The sequence below is a fragment of the Mixophyes fleayi genome, chromosome 5, assembly GCF_038048845.1.
Source record: "Mixophyes fleayi isolate aMixFle1 chromosome 5, aMixFle1.hap1, whole genome shotgun sequence".
Lineage (NCBI taxonomy): Eukaryota > Metazoa > Chordata > Amphibia > Anura > Limnodynastidae > Mixophyes > Mixophyes fleayi.
Window position 1 is genome coordinate 13,067,201 of NC_134406.1, and position 21,123 is coordinate 13,088,323.

At 39.6% G+C, this 21,123-nt stretch overlaps 2 protein-coding genes across 4 annotated transcripts in view; one reads left to right on the forward strand and one right to left on the reverse strand.

The window, feature by feature from the left end:
- SLA (Src like adaptor) overlaps positions 1-16,680 on the forward strand; it is a 45,540-nt gene extending 28,860 nt beyond the window's left edge. For all 3 annotated transcript variants that reach the window (XM_075211690.1, XM_075211691.1, XM_075211689.1), the window contains exons 4-8: positions 8,004-8,090; positions 9,160-9,263; positions 9,832-9,963; positions 11,818-11,956; positions 14,962-16,680. In XM_075211690.1, the coding sequence (XP_075067791.1) occupies positions 8,004-8,090; positions 9,160-9,263; positions 9,832-9,963; positions 11,818-11,956; positions 14,962-15,208 (709 nt within the window). In that variant the 3' untranslated portion in view covers positions 15,209-16,680. The remainder of the gene's footprint in view (positions 1-8,003; positions 8,091-9,159; positions 9,264-9,831; positions 9,964-11,817; positions 11,957-14,961) is intronic.
- TG (thyroglobulin) overlaps positions 1-21,123 on the reverse strand; it is a 186,108-nt gene that overhangs the window by 57,921 nt on the left and 107,064 nt on the right. Inside the window, exons 40-41 of the mRNA XM_075211467.1 lie at positions 20,221-20,380; positions 19,600-19,793 (exon numbers count right to left, since the gene is read on the reverse strand). Of these exons, the coding sequence (XP_075067568.1) occupies positions 19,600-19,793; positions 20,221-20,380 (354 nt within the window). The remainder of the gene's footprint in view (positions 1-19,599; positions 19,794-20,220; positions 20,381-21,123) is intronic.

Genomic DNA, 21,123 nt, shown 5'->3' on the forward strand with positions numbered 1-21,123 from the left:
AGCATCTCCTGCACCTCACGGTTATTTCGTAGGAAGCTCTGCACCACCAAGTTGATGGTGTGAGCAAAACAGGGAATATGTTGGAAATCACCCAGCTGTAATGCTCGCACTATATTGTTGGCGTTATCTGAAATGACATACCCTGGGGAGAGTCCGAGTGGTATAAGCCATGCATCAATCACATCTCTCAGTTTGCGTAACAAATTGTCAGCCGTATGCCTGTTAGTGAAGCCGGTGATACAAAGAGTGGCCTGCCTGTGACAAATGTTACGTAGTGGTGTACATGCTGCTGCTGTTCCTGCTGGTGAAGGTGAATGACCAACCCAGTGGGCTGTCACAGTCATATAGTCTTTGGTTTGGCCACTTCCACTTGTCCACATATCTGTGGTTAAGTGAACAGTGGGCAGAATGGCATTTTTCAGCGCAATCTCTACATTTTTACACACTTTTTGGTATAGTTGTGGAATAGCTTTACGGGAGAAATGGTGTCGCGATGGAATTCTGTAACGCGGACACAAAACCTCAATTAACTGTGAAAAACCAGCTGCGTTTATTGTGGAGATTGGACGCAGATCTAACACTAACATTGCAGCCATGGCGTCTGTGATTCGCTTGGCGACTGGGTGACTGCTGTCATATTTGCTTCCCCTCGCAAATGATTGTTTCACAGTTAATTGCTGAAATGTAGGACTGCTCATTTTATTCACCTGCCTCTGGGATGACGATTCACCCCCAGCAGCAGCAACAGCAGCAGCAGGACTAACGCTTTCTTCAGAGGAATCAATAATAGTGCCGGAGTCATCCAGCCTTAAGTGGGATGCCGGGCTAACTCCGAGCGCTACTGAGGATATTGATGAGGATGGTGTGGTGGGTGTATTTTGTAGCCGTCGGTATGTCGGTGAGCGGAGGGTCTTAGCTGATGAGGGAGTGCTTGTATTCTTTTGGGAAGAACTTTCAGCTTTTCCCAACACTTTGCCATGAACTCTCGTTAGATGGCGTAACATAGACGAGGTTCCAAGATGGTTAAGGTCCCTCCCTCGACTGACTGTGGCTTCACATACACTACAAATGGCTATACAATTGTTGTCTGGATTTGGGTAGAAATAATTCCACACATAAGAAGTGGATTTTTTTGTTTTATGCCCAGGCATGACAATGGCCTTTTTCTTGTCACGTGCCAGAACTGCTGCCACTGGTGCAGGACTTACACAAACAACCTCATCCTCATCAACATCCTCATTAGCGCCCTCGTCGCCTACACAAATCTCCCCCTCATCCTCTTCTAATTCCAAAGTGGCATCCTCAATTTGGGTATCACCGGCTACACTCGGGCTATTAAGGCACACATCAGCAGAATGCTCACGATTAGACATCCCACTGTTGGATGGACTCTCCACAGGGATTGTTGTCATTTGTGAATCAGAGCAAATATTCTCCTGTAATGCCTCACTGGTATCTTGCAGCTCAGCTTTGACGCGTAACAGTAGTTGTGCACCAATTGTAGCCTGGGTAACTTTTTGGGATCTGCCACTAATAGCCAAAGGTGAAGGCCTCATTCTCTCTTTGCCACTGCGTGTGTAGAATGGCATGCTTGCAATTTTTTTTTTATCGTCACTTAACTTTTGCTCAGTTACACTTCTTTTTCGCTTCAATACAGTAAATTTTTTTTTGGTTTTTGTTTTTTGCACTAATTTGAAAACACTCTGTTGTTTGACATCGCCTTGGCCAGATGACGTACTGGGAACACTAACATCAGGACTGGTGACAGAACCTGGTTGCTCATTTAGATCATATGTGGACTGCTTTGAATCCATTCTGAGCGCAAACCACTGAGGAGTGCTAAAAATTATTGAGTAGATACTGCTGACAGATATGACTTTTGACAGCCAGAAATATTAATGCACAATTAGGGAGGACACCCCAAAAACACTGAGGAGTGCTAAAAATTATTGAGTAGATACTGCTGACAGATATGACTTTTGACAGCCAGAAATATTAATGCACAATTAGGGAGGACACCCCAAAAACACTGAGGAGTGCTAAAAATTATTGAGTAGATACTGCTGACAGATATGACTTTTGACAGCCAGAAATATTAATGCACAATTAGGGAGGACACCCCAAAAACACTGAGGAGTGCTAAAAATTATTGAGTAGATACTGCTGACAGATATGACTTTTGACAGCCAGAAATATTAATGCACAATTAGGGAGGACACCCCAAAAACACTGAGGAGTGCTAAAAATTATTGAGTAGATACTGCTGACAGATATGACTTTTGACAGCCAGAAATATTAATGCACAATTAGGGAGGACACCCCAAAAACACTGAGGAGTGCTAAAAATTATTGAGTAGATACTGCTGACAGATATGACTTTTGACAGCCAGAAATATTAATGCACAATTAGGGAGGACACCCCAAAAACACTGAGGAGTGCTAAAAATTATTGAGTAGATACTGCTGACAGATATGACTTTTGACAGCCAGAAATATTAATGCACAATTAGGGAGGACACCCCAAAAACACTGAGGAGTGCTAAAAATTATTGAGTAGATACTGCTGACAGATATGACTTTTGACAGCCAGAAATATTAATGCACAATTAGGGAGGACACCCCAAAAACACTGAGGAGTGCTAAAAATTATTGAGTAGATACTGCTGACAGATATGACTTTTGACAGCCAGAAATATTAATGCACAATTAGGGAGGACACCCCAAAAACACTGAGGAGTGCTAAAAATTATTGAGTAGATACTGCTGACAGATATGACTTTTGACAGCCAGAAATATTAATGCACAATTAGGGAGGACACCCCAAAAACACTGAGGAGTGCTAAAAATTATTGAGTAGATACTGCTGACAGATATGACTTTTGACAGCCAGAAATATTAATGCACAATTAGGGAGGACACCCCAAAAACACTGAGGAGTGCTAAAAATTATTGAGTAGATACTGCTGACAGATATGACTTTTGACAGCCAGAAATATTAATGCACAATTAGGGAGGACACCCCAAAAACACTGAGGAGTGCTAAAAATTATTGAGTAGATACTGCTGACAGATATGACTTTTGACAGCCAGAAATATTAATGCACAATTAGGGAGGACACCCCAAAAACACTGAGGAGTGCTAAAAATTATTGAGTAGATACTGCTGACAGATATGACTTTTGACAGCCAGAAATATTAATGCACAATTAGGGAGGACACCCCAAAAACACTGAGGAGTGCTAAAAATTATTGAGTAGATACTGCTGACAGATATGACTTTTGACAGCCAGAAATATTAATGCACAATTAGGGAGGACACCCCAAAAACACTGAGGTGTGCTACAAATTATTGAGTAGATACTGCTGACAGATATGACTTTTGACAGCCAGAAATATTAATGCACAATTAGGGAGGACACCCCAAAAACACTGAGGAGTGCTAAAAATTATTGAGTAGATACTGCTGACAGATATGACTTTTGACAGCCAGAAATATTAATGCACAATTAGGGAGGACACCCCAAAAACACTGAGGAGTGCTAAAAATGATTGAGTAGATACTGCTGACAGATATGACTTTTGACAGCCAGAAATATTAATGCACAATTAGGGAGGACACCCCAAAAACACTGAGGTGTGCTACAAATTATTTAGTAGATACTGCTGACAGATATGACTTTTGACAGCCAGAAATATTAATGCACAATTAGGGAGGACACCCCAAAAACACTGAGGAGTGCTAAAAATTATTGAGTAGATACTGCTGACAGATATGACTTTTGACAGCCAGAAATATTAATGCACAATTAGGGAGGACACCCCAAAAACACTGAGGTGTGCTACAAATTATTTAGTAGATACTGCTGACAGATATGACTTTTGACAGCCAGAAATATTAATGCACAATTATGGGGGACACCCCAAAAGCGCTGGGGAGTGCCAAATATGAAGAAAAAATAATAAACCTCTATCCTCCTCTCTGCACTAGCGATTTTGGTTAGAGCAATTGCAAGAACAATATGGTATTCTCTGTCCCTGCTCTAATTAGCCTATGACTACACCCTGCTCTCTCCCTCTGTCAAATGGCGATGGATTGCTGTGGAGGCGTGTATTTATAAAGTTGAAGTATCGCGAGAACCGAGTCCCGAGATCCGACGACGTCACAATGACGTTCGGCCTCGATTTGGATTCGGAATGGGCGGGAGAGTACCGAGCTGCTCAGCTCGGTACTCGGATACCCAAAGTTCGGGTGGGTTCGGTTCTCGGAGAACCGGACCCGCCCATCTCTATTACTAAAGGACTAGCAGGGGCAGTCCAGTAATAAGCTCTTAATATGCAGAACTCTCTCACCTAGTAATTTTTACTCACTCTGAAATATACTCCTTAATGTAGCAATGAAGCATTGATAAGTGCTGTATTTCCAAAAGGTTTTTCAAATCCTTTTATTCTGCATCTGACTTTGATATACGATATCTGACTATGGGGTCTATTTAAGAAGCGGTGAAGAGCCAAAATGCTGGTGTAAATGCTGGCATAAGGCTCTATCACTGTTTTTTGTTATTTATCGAAGGGATAACTCGGAGAAATCATAGATTTCGCCGGCATTAACCTAATTATTTTGGCTTACTGCTGTCCCCATAGACTTCTATAGGGACAGCAGCATTTGTTAATTTGTTAAGCTATGAAAAGCAAAGTTTTTCCAGGCAAAGTATCTCAGGGTGGCGTTACTGGGTATTTTCAATGGGATTCAGCTGAAGCCTCTCTGGCTTCGCTGGATCTCTAACCGGCACAGCACTTCCTCTATTCGTTGGTAAATACACCTCTATATATTGTAAAATAATTAATTGTTTCCATGCCAGACTTACATGTGACTCTAACTGGATATGAAATTACCACAATACAAACAAATGCAGCAAAATTTAAAGAACAATATTGTTTATATTTTGAAAAACGAGCCTAGAACACATTGGTACACTTAAAAGATATAATTGGACCCCCAGGAGGCAGTCCATTCTAACCGCACCATGCCCACTCCCTAGCGGCAATTTTGGTCCCATGGTGAAATTACGCTTATGCGTTGTTGCTTCTCAACAACGCATAATATTTGAGACGCGGGTGGGGATGTTGAGGGAAGAGAGATATCTAATGCACAGTGTTAGGCTGCCCTATGGGGTGGCCACGCCCCATAATATTGCCACGCCCCCATCCTTACATGGTCACACCCACTGTCCTGCTGGCGGGGGCGGTCATGTTGGGAGGTATTCAGTGACAAGGTTGCAGAGAAACAAGTCTTTTATTTGATAGAAGCAACAAAATCACACAGTGGAAAAGTACTTTCCTGTATGTGAGAAAAACAAAAAACCTCAAAAGTGCTAATGCAAATTCAGTGCTCAGAATGCAAAGCTCAACTGACTGGAAGTTACACTGCTCTCAGATACATTAGAAAAATAAATTAACATTGTGACTTTATAACAGTTCTGCTGAGCTCTTTTAAATAAACCACCTAAGAAATTATTACAGTCAAAATGCAAAACAAGAGGATTCGTACTGTACATTTGGACAGTCTTGAAAAATGGGACGAGGCATTAAAACATGGGACTGACCCTGGAAAACAGGGACAACTATTGTTGCTTAACAGGTCAATCTTGGCCAAGGAACAGACACCGTATATAACTCTGTTTTTTAAAAAAATATATTTAAGAGTACGGTGTGAGATTACTGGTCTATGTAATCTCACACTGTGATCTCACTCGCTCTGTGGCAGATAACAATGACAAACAAACAACACTTGTTCCTAAGCAGAACTTACTGCACAGCATTATGTTATCATGTGTTCGGACATTTTTCAATACATCTTCATTTTTTTCCAAATTGTGTTTTACTGTGTAATATGTTCTTTTAAAACGTGTTGGGTCAGAAACTTATTTTAATTTGATGTTTCAAATTATATGTTTGAGTAATAATTCTTTAAAAAAAATGAAACACAACATAAACAGCAAATCTTATTTTAACTAGAGATGCTCAGGCTCGGTTCCTCGAGAACCGAACACACCCGAACTTAGCAGAGCCAAGTCCTGAGCCGCGCTGTCACACGCCCTCGGAATTGAAAACGAGGCAAAACGTCATTGTGACGTTGTCAGATCTCGCGAGTTTTGAATTCCTTTTTGAAGATCCAATAAAACGGGGGGTGGGAGAAAGGGAGGGAGGGAGGACCTCCATTTTTCTTTTCTGCCACTGCTGTGTACCAATGTGTCCTAGATGTGCTAGGAACTGTCGTGTTTTTGTGTCATTGCTCTGCCGCTTACCATCCAGCCAGGTCGCTGCAGTCTTCGTCCGAAAGTGGATGAAAATAATATTGTGACCTGTGAGGTGGTCAAAATTGACTGCAAATTACTTGAAATATTAGTGTTATTGAGGTTAATAATAATGTAGGAACAAAAAAAAGAGCAAAATTATGTGATTTTAGCATATTTTAGGATTTTTTCTAAAAAAAATCCAAAACCAAAACTAAAACACACGAGGGCGGTTTTGACAAAAACAAAACCAAAACACAAAGTTAATCCAGATCCAAAACCAAAACCACTTCACGGGGGTCAGTGAGCATCTCTAATTTTAACATGTAAAATCGGGCAGTGTCTATGTAAATATCAAATGACAATATTTTAAAACAGATGTAATATTGTGTCTATATGTGTTTAGCCTTTATATGCAGCCCCCCAACTCCTTTCTTCTTTGTGCCCCATTGGTCCTTTTCATGGCTTTATGCAATGTTGACCCCAGGTCTAATTGTCTCACTACACCCCCCCATGCCTCCCAACTGTACTGATTTGTTGGGCGGTGATTAAAAGAAAAGTGGGTGGGGTTTTACCTAAAGTCACTCATTTGTGGGTGGGGTTTGGGCAGAATGGGGGTGGCAGATATTTTGTCCTGCTTTCGGGATAGTAAATGTTGGGAGGGATGCACCCTAAGGTATGGAATGTTTAGGCAGGTCCTGGTCTTCACCTGCTACAAAGTTGTTGTCTGTTTTTGGCATCACCTACACATGTGAACAGACATTTTCTATCACATTAAAAGCAACAAATGTAACAGGTTAACGGATGGGAACCTCTCTGCAAAATTGCATTGTTTATCTTACATTAAAATGTATGCTACTATGTTATTATTACACGTATGTCTCTTTCATTTATTAAATGGAGTTTTGACCCATTACTGAGATTAAGGACAACTTGTGGCCCCTCTGAAGGCCAGAGGGTTGCACATGTGTCCCTTGAAGTCTAACAGATCATCCGTCACTTTATTAATTTGTCCTTAGCCCTCTAATGCTTTAAAGGAGCCATGAGCACAGATAATGCTCCACTAACCCATGACAATATTAAAACCAATTGCATTATATAATTATATCATTCCTGAAAATAATTTGTGTTGTCATGCTGTGTTATCCATATACCGGTTAATGGCAATCTATTTAAATTCCATTTGTCCATAAAGAATTCATAAAAGTGGCTGATAACAGCGTGCAATAGCTTGCAGCGAGCCCTATTAAAAGTTTACTCACAATGTCAAATATCTTAGAACCTCATGTGATATGGACGCAGTCACATACACACAATGTTGCCTTGGTCCACCGGGATAACAAGAAATGACCCGGCGGGCCCTACTTACTGAGTGCCCTGCCCCCTTCAAAAATGGTGCTTGTGGCATACACAGGTATAATGGAGTGTAAGGGAGGTGGTTGGAGAATGGACTAGTTAACCCTTAATCACACCCTCTGCTGGGCTGACCACACCCCTTCCACTGGCACATTAGTTTGTGGGCCCTTCATACCCCAGTCCGACACTCCATACAAACTTGGAAGTATTACAAGTACAACTTGTTTTTTGTTTCTTTCTTAGTTTGGATCAACTATTGTTTTTGGCTTAGTGACCCTTTAAAGACAGGTATTCTACTCAATACAATACAACACTGATGTTTGTCATAAATGGTCTTTTTTTCCCCCATTACAGCGAGGGTGGATGGTGGAGAGTAATATCTCTTAAAACAAGGCGTGAAAATTACATACCAGCAAAATGCGTGGCAAAGGTTTACCATGGGTGAGTGCTGTCTAGTCTCTTGTATTTGACATTGGTTCTCAAACATTTAGTTCTAGCTGGATTGGGCAAACAAAGAAACAGATGTATGGCTACGTGCCTGATTTATACACATTTCCTGGTAAATGATTATTATTCTAATTAATATTATTGATTTGTAGAGCACCACAGAGCTCCGCAGAGCCGGACAGTGCGGAGAAAAGTCATACATAAAACAGGCACATAAAAGGCAGACAAAATAAATGCAGGGATGAAAATAAGGGGAAGGGAGGGACCTGCTGACGACAGAGCTTACAATCTAGTGAGAAAAGCTGAGACAAGAGGAGTGAGTGTGGCTCAGAGTGGAGATTGAGAGGGAGTACCAGTAGGAATAATATAAGTTGGAATAGGGTAAGTTGTAATAAAGAGATGTTTTTTTAAGGATTGTATAAGATTTGAAGGCTGAGGGAGAGCCTGATCAGGTGGGGTAGGGATTTCCATAAGTGGAGGGCAGCACAGGAGAAGTCTTGTTGTCGGGAATGAGAGGCTTTTACCAGATGGGATAAAAACGTATTCAAATCTAGAAGGGTTTTTTTGTTTTACCGTAAGTAACTTCTCTTTGGTAAAAAGCACCAAAAATAAGTGCTTGGTGAACTGAGTGAAAGGAGACGTTCATTCTTCCTCTTGTCATTCTCACTTTTGTGCATTTGTTCTACGAAATGTTTCCATTTCCATAAGAGGAAACGCGTTAACACAGGTCACTTTCTGTTCCTGCACAAGTGGTCACATTGTGCCACGAGCAGGGGCTATGGGATGGTAATGCCAAATCATTGGTGTAAAGACAGCGGATTATGTATTTATAATGCAGCAAACTGCTTAAAAAATGCTTAAAAAAATATAATTAAGCAAATAATTAGTGATCTCATATTGGCCGCAAGCATGGAAAGATTTAAGCTTGTTCCATACCCCACTGAGCACCACTGATGCAATACAGGGGCGTTACAACGTTTTCAGTAGAAGACACAACATATATGACATATATGTTACATATGAAGGCTTTCTACCTTGCTCACCTCTTCCTCTCGCTTTCCAGGTGGCTGTTTGATGGAGTAGGGAGAGAGAAGTCAGAGCAACTCTTACAGCTGCCGGAAACCAAGACGGGATCATTCATGGTCAGACAAAGTGAAACCAAGAAAGGTAAAACGCCGGGGCTATGTTTAGGGTTTGTTCTATAAAACCATGGGCCGATGTATCAAAGGGTGGAAAGCCGAAAGTCTCTTTGCACTTTGTCCTATTTATTAAGGGAATATCACCGATATTAAGGTTTGAAGTCTATTTACAAAGTGTCCCAGTAGGATGGCAGTAGCAGAAAGACAGAACTGAAAACAATAATTTATTGATTAAATTAATTTATTGTTTTCAGTATGAATCTTTTTAAAATGAATGGGGCTATTGTCCCATCTACCAGAAAATACATATTATATCTTATATATAGCACTACATATCTATCATATTTATATTTTGCTTTCCTGGGGTACTTTGGTTATCAGGGGGTCTCAAGGTTGACTTCAATTCTCAGTGGGCCCTTCTAGCATGGTTGACACAAGGAAAACATGGACGTGCACATTATTGAGTATAGTATATTCTTTATGTCACAGCAACTATGTTACTTTCATATTAAGCTCCCAATACCACAGCACCAGCCTCATTAAAACTAAGTGATATATCTATATAACAAGTAAGTAACTGTGTTCCTCCTTTGCAGGTTCTTACTCACTATCTGTGAAGCACAGGCAGGTGAAACATTACCGGATATTCCGTTTGCCAAACAACTGGTATTATATCTCTCCCCGGCTCACCTTCCAGTGCTTAGAGCACTTAGTCAATCACTATTCAGGTCTGTGCGCCTCTTCTACATGTACACTATCGTTTATTGTTAAAACATTTTCGTATAGTTATGGGTTTTATTACTATGTACAAAACAAGGATTTCATTAAGTGTTGTACAGTAATGTGTGTTCAAACTCTACTTTTGATGACATTTGTCGACATAAGTTTATTATATACTGTCCATGTGAAAATGTTATCAAAATCAAAATGTGAAGTAAAGCAGTTTCTTAAACTCTAATCCTGTAAAATAAATTTCTGTCCTGACATTGTTAGTTGGGGGCTATGTTCATCTCCCCGATTATAAACTGGTTTATGAGCAGTTTCATGGCCAGGAAGTAATGTTATAGTTGCAAGAAAAGAAAGTAGACTCTTACGTTAAAACCTGCATATAAAACGTATCCATTCCTGCATTTTTGAGTCATAGTTTTTTCCTGAGTGGGGGGTGCCATTGTGATCTCTCTCAAACAGGCTTATGTAGAGTCGCACACATTTTGCCAAAGATATGCAAGCAAAAAGCAGGGAAGAGAAAGTGTATTCCTTGCAAATGCTCAGCAGGGGCGCATTGCTAGCATATTGCCAGGTTTATATCAATAGCAATTCACGCCCCCACGATAGCATAGAGAACGTGTGGGGATATCGTAGAGACTGCTTTGATATAGCATAGAGACTACGTAGGGATATCGTAGAGATAGCCTAGAGGCCGCGTAGAGATAGCATAGTAACCACATAGGGATAGCATAGAGATACTGTAGAGACCACGTAGGGATAGTGTGGAGATAGCATAGACCACGTAGAGATAACGTAGAGGCAGCGTATGGATAGCGTGAAGATAGCATTGAGGCCACGTCGTGTTAGCATAGAGTCCGTGTAGGGTTAGCATAGAGGCCACGTAGGGCTAGCATACAGGCCACGTAGGGCTAGCATAGAGGCTGTGTAAGGTTACCATAGAGGCTGTGTAGGGTTAGCATAGAGGCCGCGTAGGGATAGCATAGAGGCTGCGTAGGAATAGCATAGAGGCCACGTAGGGATAGCATAGAGGCCGCGCAGGGATAGCATAGAAGCTGCATTGGGATAGTGTAGAGACCACATAGGAAAAAGTGGCAAAATAGAGAACGCATAGGGATAGCGTAGAGGCCACGTAGTAAAAGAGCAGAAGGCGCATAGGGCTAGTGTAGAAGCTGTGTAGGGACAGCATAGAGATGGGGCTTGACGGTGTGAGTAGATAAATGGAGTTCGCATTATCCTATTTGTATGTATAATAATGTAATGACGTGACACATACAAAAGGGAGAATAGTGTCTATTAATAATAAGTGCAAAAGTCACATTTACCATGTAAAATATAATTAAATACAGACACAAATACAAACTGAAAGTACAAATTAAATTCAATACTTTTCTCCTTAAGATTCAAATGGGAATCTGTTTTTCTGCTGCAGTCCAAATAGAAATAATGTATCCATTAAGTAATGAGTAGACTGCTGGAACTTCATATAATATAGCAGCCGCACTAATGAACTAAATACAGTGGGAGGGGTCAATCAGAAGTGGCGTGCTAATTGCTGCTGTTCATCAGTACATATGTGTAGCATCTGCAAATGATATGCCTCCTAAGAAATTGGATACTGGCAGTACCTCTCTTTTTATTTTTTGTTGCTTGAAATCTTTGTAGAAAAATGGCAGTGTGTTCTGAGCAACCTATACAACTAAATACAAAGAGCTGACATTTAAGGAAATGTATGATAGTACAGGTTACCCTCCTCTACAGCATAATATTAGCGTTCACACTTTACAAATGTCTATGTTTATAACTAGGTCTGTAGTGCAGCGTATAATGTCATTTTCCATTTGTTTTCTCCCCAGAGAGTGCAGATGGGTTATGTTGTGTTCTCACAACTCCCTGCCTCACCCAACAGTCTGTAAACCTCACAGAGGTGCTGGGAAGACAACATGTGCCGGTTATGAGAAAAAAGAAGCCATTTAACTGGAAGAGCCTAAAGAGGTAGAACATCTAACTGCACAGACTCCCATTCTGTATTCTGTGATTGTCCCATATGATATTTCCCGTTCTCCATCCTATGATTGTCCCATGTAATAATTTCTGTTCTCCATCCTGTGGTAATTTCCATTATTCAACCTATTAATGTTCCATGTGATAATTCATATTCTAGATCCTGTGCTTGTCCCATGTGTTTATTCCCATTCTCCATTCTTTTATTGCCCCATGTGATAATTCCCATTCTCCATCCTGTGATTGCCCCATGTGATAATTCCCATTCTCCATCCTGTGATTGTCCTGTGTGTTAATTCCCATTCTCCATTCTGTGATTGCCCCATGTGATAATTCCCATTCTCCATCCTGTGATTGCCCCATGTGATAATTCCCATTCTCCATCCTGTGATTGTCCTGTGTGTTAATTCCCATTCTCCATCCTGTGATTGTCCTGTGTGTTAATTCTCATTCTCCATCCTGTGATTGCCCCATGTGATAATTCCCATTCTCCATCCTGTGATTGCCCCATGTGATATTTCCCATTCTCCATCCAGTGATAGTCCCATGTGATAATTCCCGTTTTCCTATATTTTTTACAATTGAAATCAATCCCTAATTTTGTACCTTTCATCTTGTATGCAGAGCAGCTGATTCTGGTCCAAATTTTTTTACTTTATACATTCCAAAGTAGAAAGATATATATATTTGTTTCACTGTATACATGAAAGTAATTACTCCATAACATGGTAAACCCCTGTACAGTGATTTATGTAAATCGTATCAAAATCTCTTCCAATCACATAACTCTTATATAACTGGAATGAGAAATTAAGATTCCGTGCAATCTGTAAGTCCCTAAAACATCATATTTTGTCCAAGGTCTGCTGCAAATCGCTGGTTAGTTTTAATTCTCATAGATTTAGCTCTGGGGAAATTGTATAAAATTCTGTTTAAAATTAGGGCAACTTTCACTTCATTTTTCTTTAACAGAACATCTGGGCGACCTATATATTCCGGCCAAGGTTCTCTTTAATATCAAGAATCAGAACAAGTATATTGAATGTTCTGCACAGATAAGAAAGACTCCGCTTGCTAAATTATCATGAAACACTAAAACCGAAATAAAGACAAGTGTTAGATTACAAGACGTCTATTAGACGAGGCTACAGACTGCACAGATTATAACATTCATTTTTTAATACTTATACTCTGTATCCTCGTCTAAGAAAATGTTTTTATCTGGGGCCTGACTTTCCTGTTTGATGTTTTGCTCCTATAGATAGGAACATGACTAAGCACTGACCTCATGTAATAGGGGCATGATGAGTTTTATATCATGTATCTTGTCTAAAGACAATGGAGAAAGACAATTTGGGGTCTTGACAAAGGACTGCCTGCAATACCTCAAGACAATAATTAGACTTACACAGCAAAGAAGCACATTTATCAAAATCCCCTCAATCATGTAGACACTTATTGCACAATTTAACGGAAAAATAATTAGATGAGGTAGCATAGCGATACTCAATATACTAAGAGTATATTTACAGCTGCCGCCAGCGCAGAGGAACTGAAAGGTCCCAATTTTAGCTTTATGTTCCACTTGTTAAAAAAAAGTTTAAATGTATTTAAAATATGTAAAATAAAAATTAAAAGATGCTTTAAAATTGCTTTATTAATTAGGACAATCTTGAGATGTCAATAATATAACAGGTATCACAGCAGCAGACTTCAACAGCGAAACCTACCAGCCTCAGCGTTATAGCCAGCGGCAACCTCTTTTATGTATAGGACAAAGTGAAAAGATTCTATTCCCCAAAGTCTCTACCTCTAAGATATAATAATACAGTCTCCAGTAATCAGTTCCTCAGCATGCAGTCGTAGCTCATAGCTTCACTGTTTCCAACCCCCAGTATAGAGCTCCCCACTGTCCCGTATACAAATCCCAGGTTCCATTGTACATATTCAGTGCAAAGACTAGTTATACAGTCTGGAGTATACAGGGAAAGAGGACACACTGTTCAGTACACGGAGCTCAGTACCGTGTGCTGAAATTCTCTGTGACCAATCACCTCCTTAGTTGCTCCATGCAACCAATCGGAATAAACCTGTATTTGGTTATTTGGATATCAGTGCAGCCTGCTTCCTGTGATCAATAAGGGGACGTTGTAATAGCCAAAGCAGGTGATGTTTACTGCTTCCCCAGACCCCTGATATATCCCACCAGGAGCCTGGAGTCGTGACTCTAAAAGAGCACAATACAGAACGGATGGTAAACCTATATAAACGTGAAATCTTTGGACTTTTTAATTTCAACTACCAGGGAGTAAATGTATCAAGTTGAGAGTTTTCCGGCGGGTTTGAAAAACCAAACAAATTCTAGCTATCATTCATTTAGTACATTCTGCAAAATGATAGCTAGAATCTGATTGGTTGCTATAGGCAACATCTCCACTTTTCAAACCCGCCGGAAAACTCTCAGCTTGATACATTTACCCTCAGGAATTCAAATAAAATGAGTTTTTTTACGATTAAAATCTCTGCTCTCTTCTCTTATCATATAATCATATATTATTTTTTTTCTAAGCCATCTACTATGCTATCCATTATCTGTGTGCTGGAGAATTCAGCTGACATGTAGCCAGTGCGTTTCAGCTCTCTCCCCTTCCTACCTTAATCACTACAGCAGAATTAGCCAGCAGCTATGTCTATAGTTTATTGTTATTATCATTTTGTTGAAATAGTTTTATTGCACCCTGCAAAAACAGTTACACTGTAGTGCTATATCGAAGCTGATTTGTTTAAATGTTGGGTTCTTTTTAACATAACGTTAATGAAAAATTAATATAAAAAATGTTTACAGATTTTATTAACTGGGGATATGAATTAGAAAAACAAAAATATTTGTCCAACTTTTTTGTGTTTATATATCACGTAATAGAGAAGGCAGTAAGAATGGGAACATCTTTTTTGCTAGAAGCACAGAAATAAGTCTCATACCGTCTCTTTTTCAGATTATCGGTTCCGATAACAACAGACGAACCCGAAAATACTTTGGACACAGAAGAAGACTCCTTCCTAAGCTATGGCCTCAGACAAAGCATTGCCTCTTACTTGTCATTGGCGGAAGATGAAAGCTTCTCCATCGTCACCAACGAACACAACAAAAAGCAAAAACACAGGAGCTGCCCTGTGTCGTCTGAAAATACCAGGAACAGCGTCATCTTCAACCGAGCAAGTTTGACCGAAAATTACAGATGAGTAGCACTGCGCTCTATTGTCAAAAGAGACCATTCGAAAAACTTATCATAGGTCTAGTGTAAAATAATCCTAAGAACTGTGGCTCTAAAATACAAGAATGTTGGGAGAACTCATTATAATGTTCAAAAGAGTTATTTATAGCGTTGAAAACCTCACCGGGTAACATCAACATTACGTGATCTTCGAGTAATTGAAATCTTTTGAAGACTTTTCTCAGAGATTGAGTCTCAACAAATGAATCTGAGACTCTGCAGCTACAAGGACATCTGTTTGAAATTGCTGTTCAATAAAACTAGTCTATTACAGGCAGTTTAACTGCACTGCAGACATTTAAGTGTACAACGAGCACTCAACAGTACATCTAAATTGGACAATATATATATAGAGACTGTAGAGCCCCTTCATGAAGCATTGTAGGTAAGCATGCAGAGATATTCATCTTAGCCATTATGCCATCCATGACAGTTTGAATTTTTCTAAAAGAAAACATTTCTGTGCTTTACTTTAATATGTAATATGTGAACCCTGCTCAACACGAGCAGACCATCAAAAAATGACACGTTTCACCTTGTCCTGAATGCTCTGCTCTAGAAGTCCCCTGTGATATTCCTGTTACATTAACCTGTAATGTGATCGATGAGAAGGGGCCCCAGGTTACTGCAACAGGAAGGACATATGTCAATAGCCATGATTTTCCCAGAATGGTCCCAAAAAGGACAGGGTCTACAGTGTGATAGGTAAGGGTGTGGTTTGGGCTAATCACAGTGCTGGTCTAATGTATCCCAATTTTTCCCTTGGGAATGCCGTCAAGCAAACAGATTAATGATAAGTAGTTAGTTCAGAATATTCCGAGCATTTTGTGTCAGATGAAATGGGTCCTGCTGAGGGTGAAGTTAAAACTGGCAGATTGACCAAAATGGTAAATTACACAAGGAAAAGAGTTACATAAAAATGGGCCCATAAAACCACACCCTTAATAGTCCTGATTTTACCGTGGACTTCAGGCTTTGGCCCTTACTGAGTGGATCAAGGGTGTGGTCAACATGTCCTGATTTTTTTTTGAGCTGGAAATGTTGTCTGTTCTATAAAATCTACATCAACTTATAGTCTGTGCAGACACATTGTTGTTACAGATATTAGTTATTTTCAGATAATGTATTTACTAACATAAGCACCAATCTATAGACTTATATTTTTATCTAGCACTTAATTGGTACACGATATGTATTTCACCTGACTTTTCAAGTTATTAAAATATGAATTGAGACCTTCCGCTATGAACTGTAACTACTGTAACTTCATTGCTCGGAATCTTGCAATTCTTCTAAAGGTGTCATCTGTACGTGAACAAATATGTTCTTTATAATAAATACCTTGTAGGATGCGTTTGTTACAATAGTGCCATCCATGTGTGCTCTATCACGTGTGCTCTATCTTCTGAAAATAAAACCTGAGAATTTGGTAATACTGTTCACTGTAACGGTAGAATAATTTGCCTAAATTTTGAGATTTTAATGGTGTCACTTTGACAGTATTGGACATTAAACTTGGATACTTGGGCAGCATGGTGGTGTAGTGGTTAGCACTTCTGCCTTACAGCACTGTGGTCATGAGTTCAATTCCTGACCACGTGAGGAGTTTGAATGTTCTCCCCATGTTTGCGTGGGTTTCCTCTGGTTGCTCCGGTTTCCTCCCACACTCCAAAAACATACTGGTAGGTTAATTGTGTGTGTGTGTGTGTGTGTGTGTGTGTGTGTGTGTGTGTGTGTGTGTGTGTTAGGGAATTTAGACTGTAAGCCCCAATGAGGCAGGGACTGGTGAGAGTGAGTTCTCTATACAGTGCTGCGGAATTAGTGGCGCTATATAAATAAATGGTGATGATGATGGTGATGATACTTGGATATTCTCTGGGCTGAACCAATTTCCATAAATGTGCAGCCTATTAATAAACAAGAAAGCAGCAACACCCCCTGAGGACCTTTAAATTGTCCATTTTGTGGGCTGAACCACTTTGCCCCTTACAGAAACATACCATTGTAAATGACCAGATCACTATGGAAATTCAGGTTAATATGGTCATTCAGCATGGTAGACCTGAACCTTTTTTTCAGAAGGATTAACAAGAATAAGGATACTTTTTGTAATAATCAGGAAAGTGGAGGTAATGCTCATAGCAACCAATCAGATTCTAGCTATTATGTATCTAGTGCATTCTAGAAAATGATAGCTAGGATCTGATTGGATGCTATCGGCATTACTTCCACTTTTCCTTTGTAGAAGTTTTAGTAAATCTATCACATGATTTCATAGAGTTGTTCACCCATCAAAGAAGCAAACTAGTATATCTAGTAAAATCATACTTTGATGACTCTCCAAGAATGTCTGTGAGCCACCCAAAACAGTGGACGATCTTGCAGACCCCCAGAAGAGTCTAGTAATCTCACTGAAGCTGGGCCCATCAGAAGAAGTGGTGCTCAGGGCCAAGTCAGAGGAAACACTGGGGAGAAGAATTAGTTCTAAGTACATCTGTTATGCTGAGAGCTACGACCATCTAATTATTTTATTTACCTGAAAGAGGAGGGGGGGGACTTCAAGAAAATGGCCACCACTGTACATAAATACTTTATTCTCCCTAGTATCAAAGAGGGACTAATGGTGCAGGAGGCTGAAAGATAGAGAGTGCAGCGGAGGAGAAATGAGGTGAGAGTGGGGGGAGAGGGTAGGAAAGATGTGGTAGGAATGATTTCCCCGAAATGTTTTTTGAAAAGTTTGCAAGCATGAGTAAAATATATCTTATTTCATAAATATTCCTGAGCTTTCCCGGATCACTTATACTGACTTTTTCTTAACTTTTTAATCAATGTAAAGTAGCTGGATGCAATCAGTTTTATAACAGTACCACTAATAAATTAAATCCATACCTTGCACAAGGCAAATATTCTAATTAAAACATTCTGTGGTTTAAATTAAAATAATATATGCTTTTACAAACGGAGTTCCAGATTCTTTAGCATGACACAGTGTTCTACCGTGGTGGGTAGAGGGGGTGTCACGATTTATAATCAGGCAGCCAGAGCTCACTAGTCAATTGTCCACCACTAATAGAATTGTTAAACAATATCACCGATACTGTGAGCAGCTCAGTGAACTAATGAGTAATATTATTAGCAAAAGATTCATCACTTTGGGTGCATACATGAATGTGGGCTTGTAGATCACAGCTGATTTTTAGCCCCAGTCCGGCCCCGGATGACCCACTCGTAAAACCAATATTTGTCACTGAATGGAGCAGAAGTCAGTTAATTGTCATGTTTCTCCCCAGTGGGACAAAACCTTTTGCAAGTGTGCTGTTGACGAATCGTCAGACATCTGGGCAGACTTCTTTCTAACAAACTCCTTGCTAAAATGTTTGGATGAATTGCTTTGCATACTGGTTCATTATTTTGTCATCATTGGATGATCACAATGGAAGTAAAACTTATTATAGGGATTTGCTAAATACATTTGAACACAATGGGGCTTATTTAATAAAATAATTAAATACAAGTGTCAGCTTGTGGGTTTCAGCTTTTTGTCATTTAAACCAACTAATATTTTATGGGTCAATAGGTTGTGCCCAGTCTCCAGGCCTTTTACAAAGATGGAGGGCATCGATACGAGCTTTGTCTAAATGCAGATATTGCTGTCATTTGGGGAAGAGATGACAAAAGGTGACAACCAACAGCCTACAAGGCTAGAGACAAACCCTCACCATCGACCTCAGGAAATGAGAGGGCCGCAATGTAAAATAACACTTGCGTGAGAAGTATATTGTGGAACCAGGACGCACAAGATGTTAGCTAATAATATATTATCAAGAGGATAATGCAGGATAGGCAGCTTATGCACCAACTCAGCCCATATTACCAGAAAACTGTCAGAAAGCTAAAATATATCATTGCCCATAGTAATCAATCATATTTTGGTACTTTTCTAGAGTAGCTTAGAAATAACAAACAATAGAAGGATAGCTATTGTCATTTGTTTTCATTTTTTTTTTATTATCAATGTTCCCCAATATATTCAACTATTCATTCTTTTAGGGGTAAATGTATCAAGCTGAGAGTTTTCTGGCGAGTTTGAAAAGTGGAGATGTTGCCTATAGCAACCAATCAGATTCTAGCTATCATTTTGTAGACTGTACTAAATAAATGATAGCTAGAATCTGATTGGTTTTTCAAACCAGCTGGAAAACTCTCAGCTTGATACATTTACCGGACTGTATTCTCGTGAAGGTTGTGGCAGCACACAAAGGGTTGCACACACTATAAGCAAGAACTGAGTGCACTTTAATGACTACATGATGTTGTTACACATTAGTAGAACATAGAGATTTCAGTGTCTCATCTTACCATGAGCGCAGCTCGTCTGAAGGGTCTGGTCTCTGGTAACAATAAGTGAACGCTGGCAACGTCAGCCCCGGGTCCGTCAGCAGCGATACTAATCTGCTCGGGGTCACCTCCAAAGTAAGCAATATTTTCCTGGATCCAAGTCAAGGCTGCGGTCTGATCGAATAAGCCCCAGTTCCCATTTGGCACCGTATTCCCTGCAATGCAGATTGAGTCAGATTTATAAGAAATACACACACATCTGATGACAATTATCTGGGGGAAAACAGACGCTTGATACATTAATTCCACCGTGCAAAAAAAAAAAAAACGCGTCCGCGTCTGTACACAATGTGACAAACAAAAATAGCTATCGCCTGATTATTCCCACCTTTCCTTTAATAAGCCTTTTGCCTGCACACTATTATGTTATTGTGTCTGTTGGGTCTGATCCACACATTCGCTCTGAGCCTGAGAAATGAACTTTGTTAATTGCCACCATATGTAAGAAAAATAAAGATTTTGTTTTATAGGGCAGAGAACACAGATCACCAGCTTTACAAATAAATACATTGCAGATTGCGGCGTAAGACCAGAGCCACGTGAACACAAACCACGGACACGTACAGCCACAGGCAGACTCACCTGCTCGCAAGAAACCAAAGAGGCCGACTCTGTAACTGGCAGTTATCACAATAATATCCCCTACGGCTGCCAGGTACGATCCATCAATAAAGGTCTGACCGTTCTCACTGTAATCACTTGGACTGTTGTGGAAATACAGGAGGACAGCGGCGTTCGTTCTCTGTAGATGTAGAGAGTACGGAGAATACAAGCAGGAGACAAAATTCAGTATAAATACAGATTGCGCTAAACAAATAATAGCGCATTTCATATTCATGGATACAGTGTACTCTTAGCTGACATATTCTATGCATGTGAGCAATGGCAGGGTCTGACTAGTTCTAAAAATCAATAGATCTATGTCTATCTTTCTATGTCTATCTCTAATCTATCTATCTATCTATCTATCTATCCATCTATCTATGTCTATATATCTATCTATCTATCTATCTATCTTATCTATCTCTATCTATGTCTATATATCTCTATCTCTCTATCTATCTATGTCTATCTATCTCTCTATCTATATCTATTTATCTCTATCTATGTCTATCTATCTATCTATCTATCTCTATCTATCTATCTATCTATCTATCTATGTCTATTTATCTATCTATGTCTATCTATCACTATCTCTCTATTTTTTTCTATCTATGTCTATCTATCTATGTCTATATATCTCTATCTCTTTATCTATCTATGTCTATCTATCTCTCTATCTATATCTATTTATCTCTATCTCTATCTATTTACCTCTATCTATGTCTATCCATCTATATATGTCTATCTATCTATCTATGTCTAGCGATCTCTCTATTTATCTCTATCTATGTCTATCTATCTATCTATCTATGTCTATGTATCTCTATCTATGTCTGTCTATCTATCTATCTATCTATCTATCTATCTATCTATCTATCTATC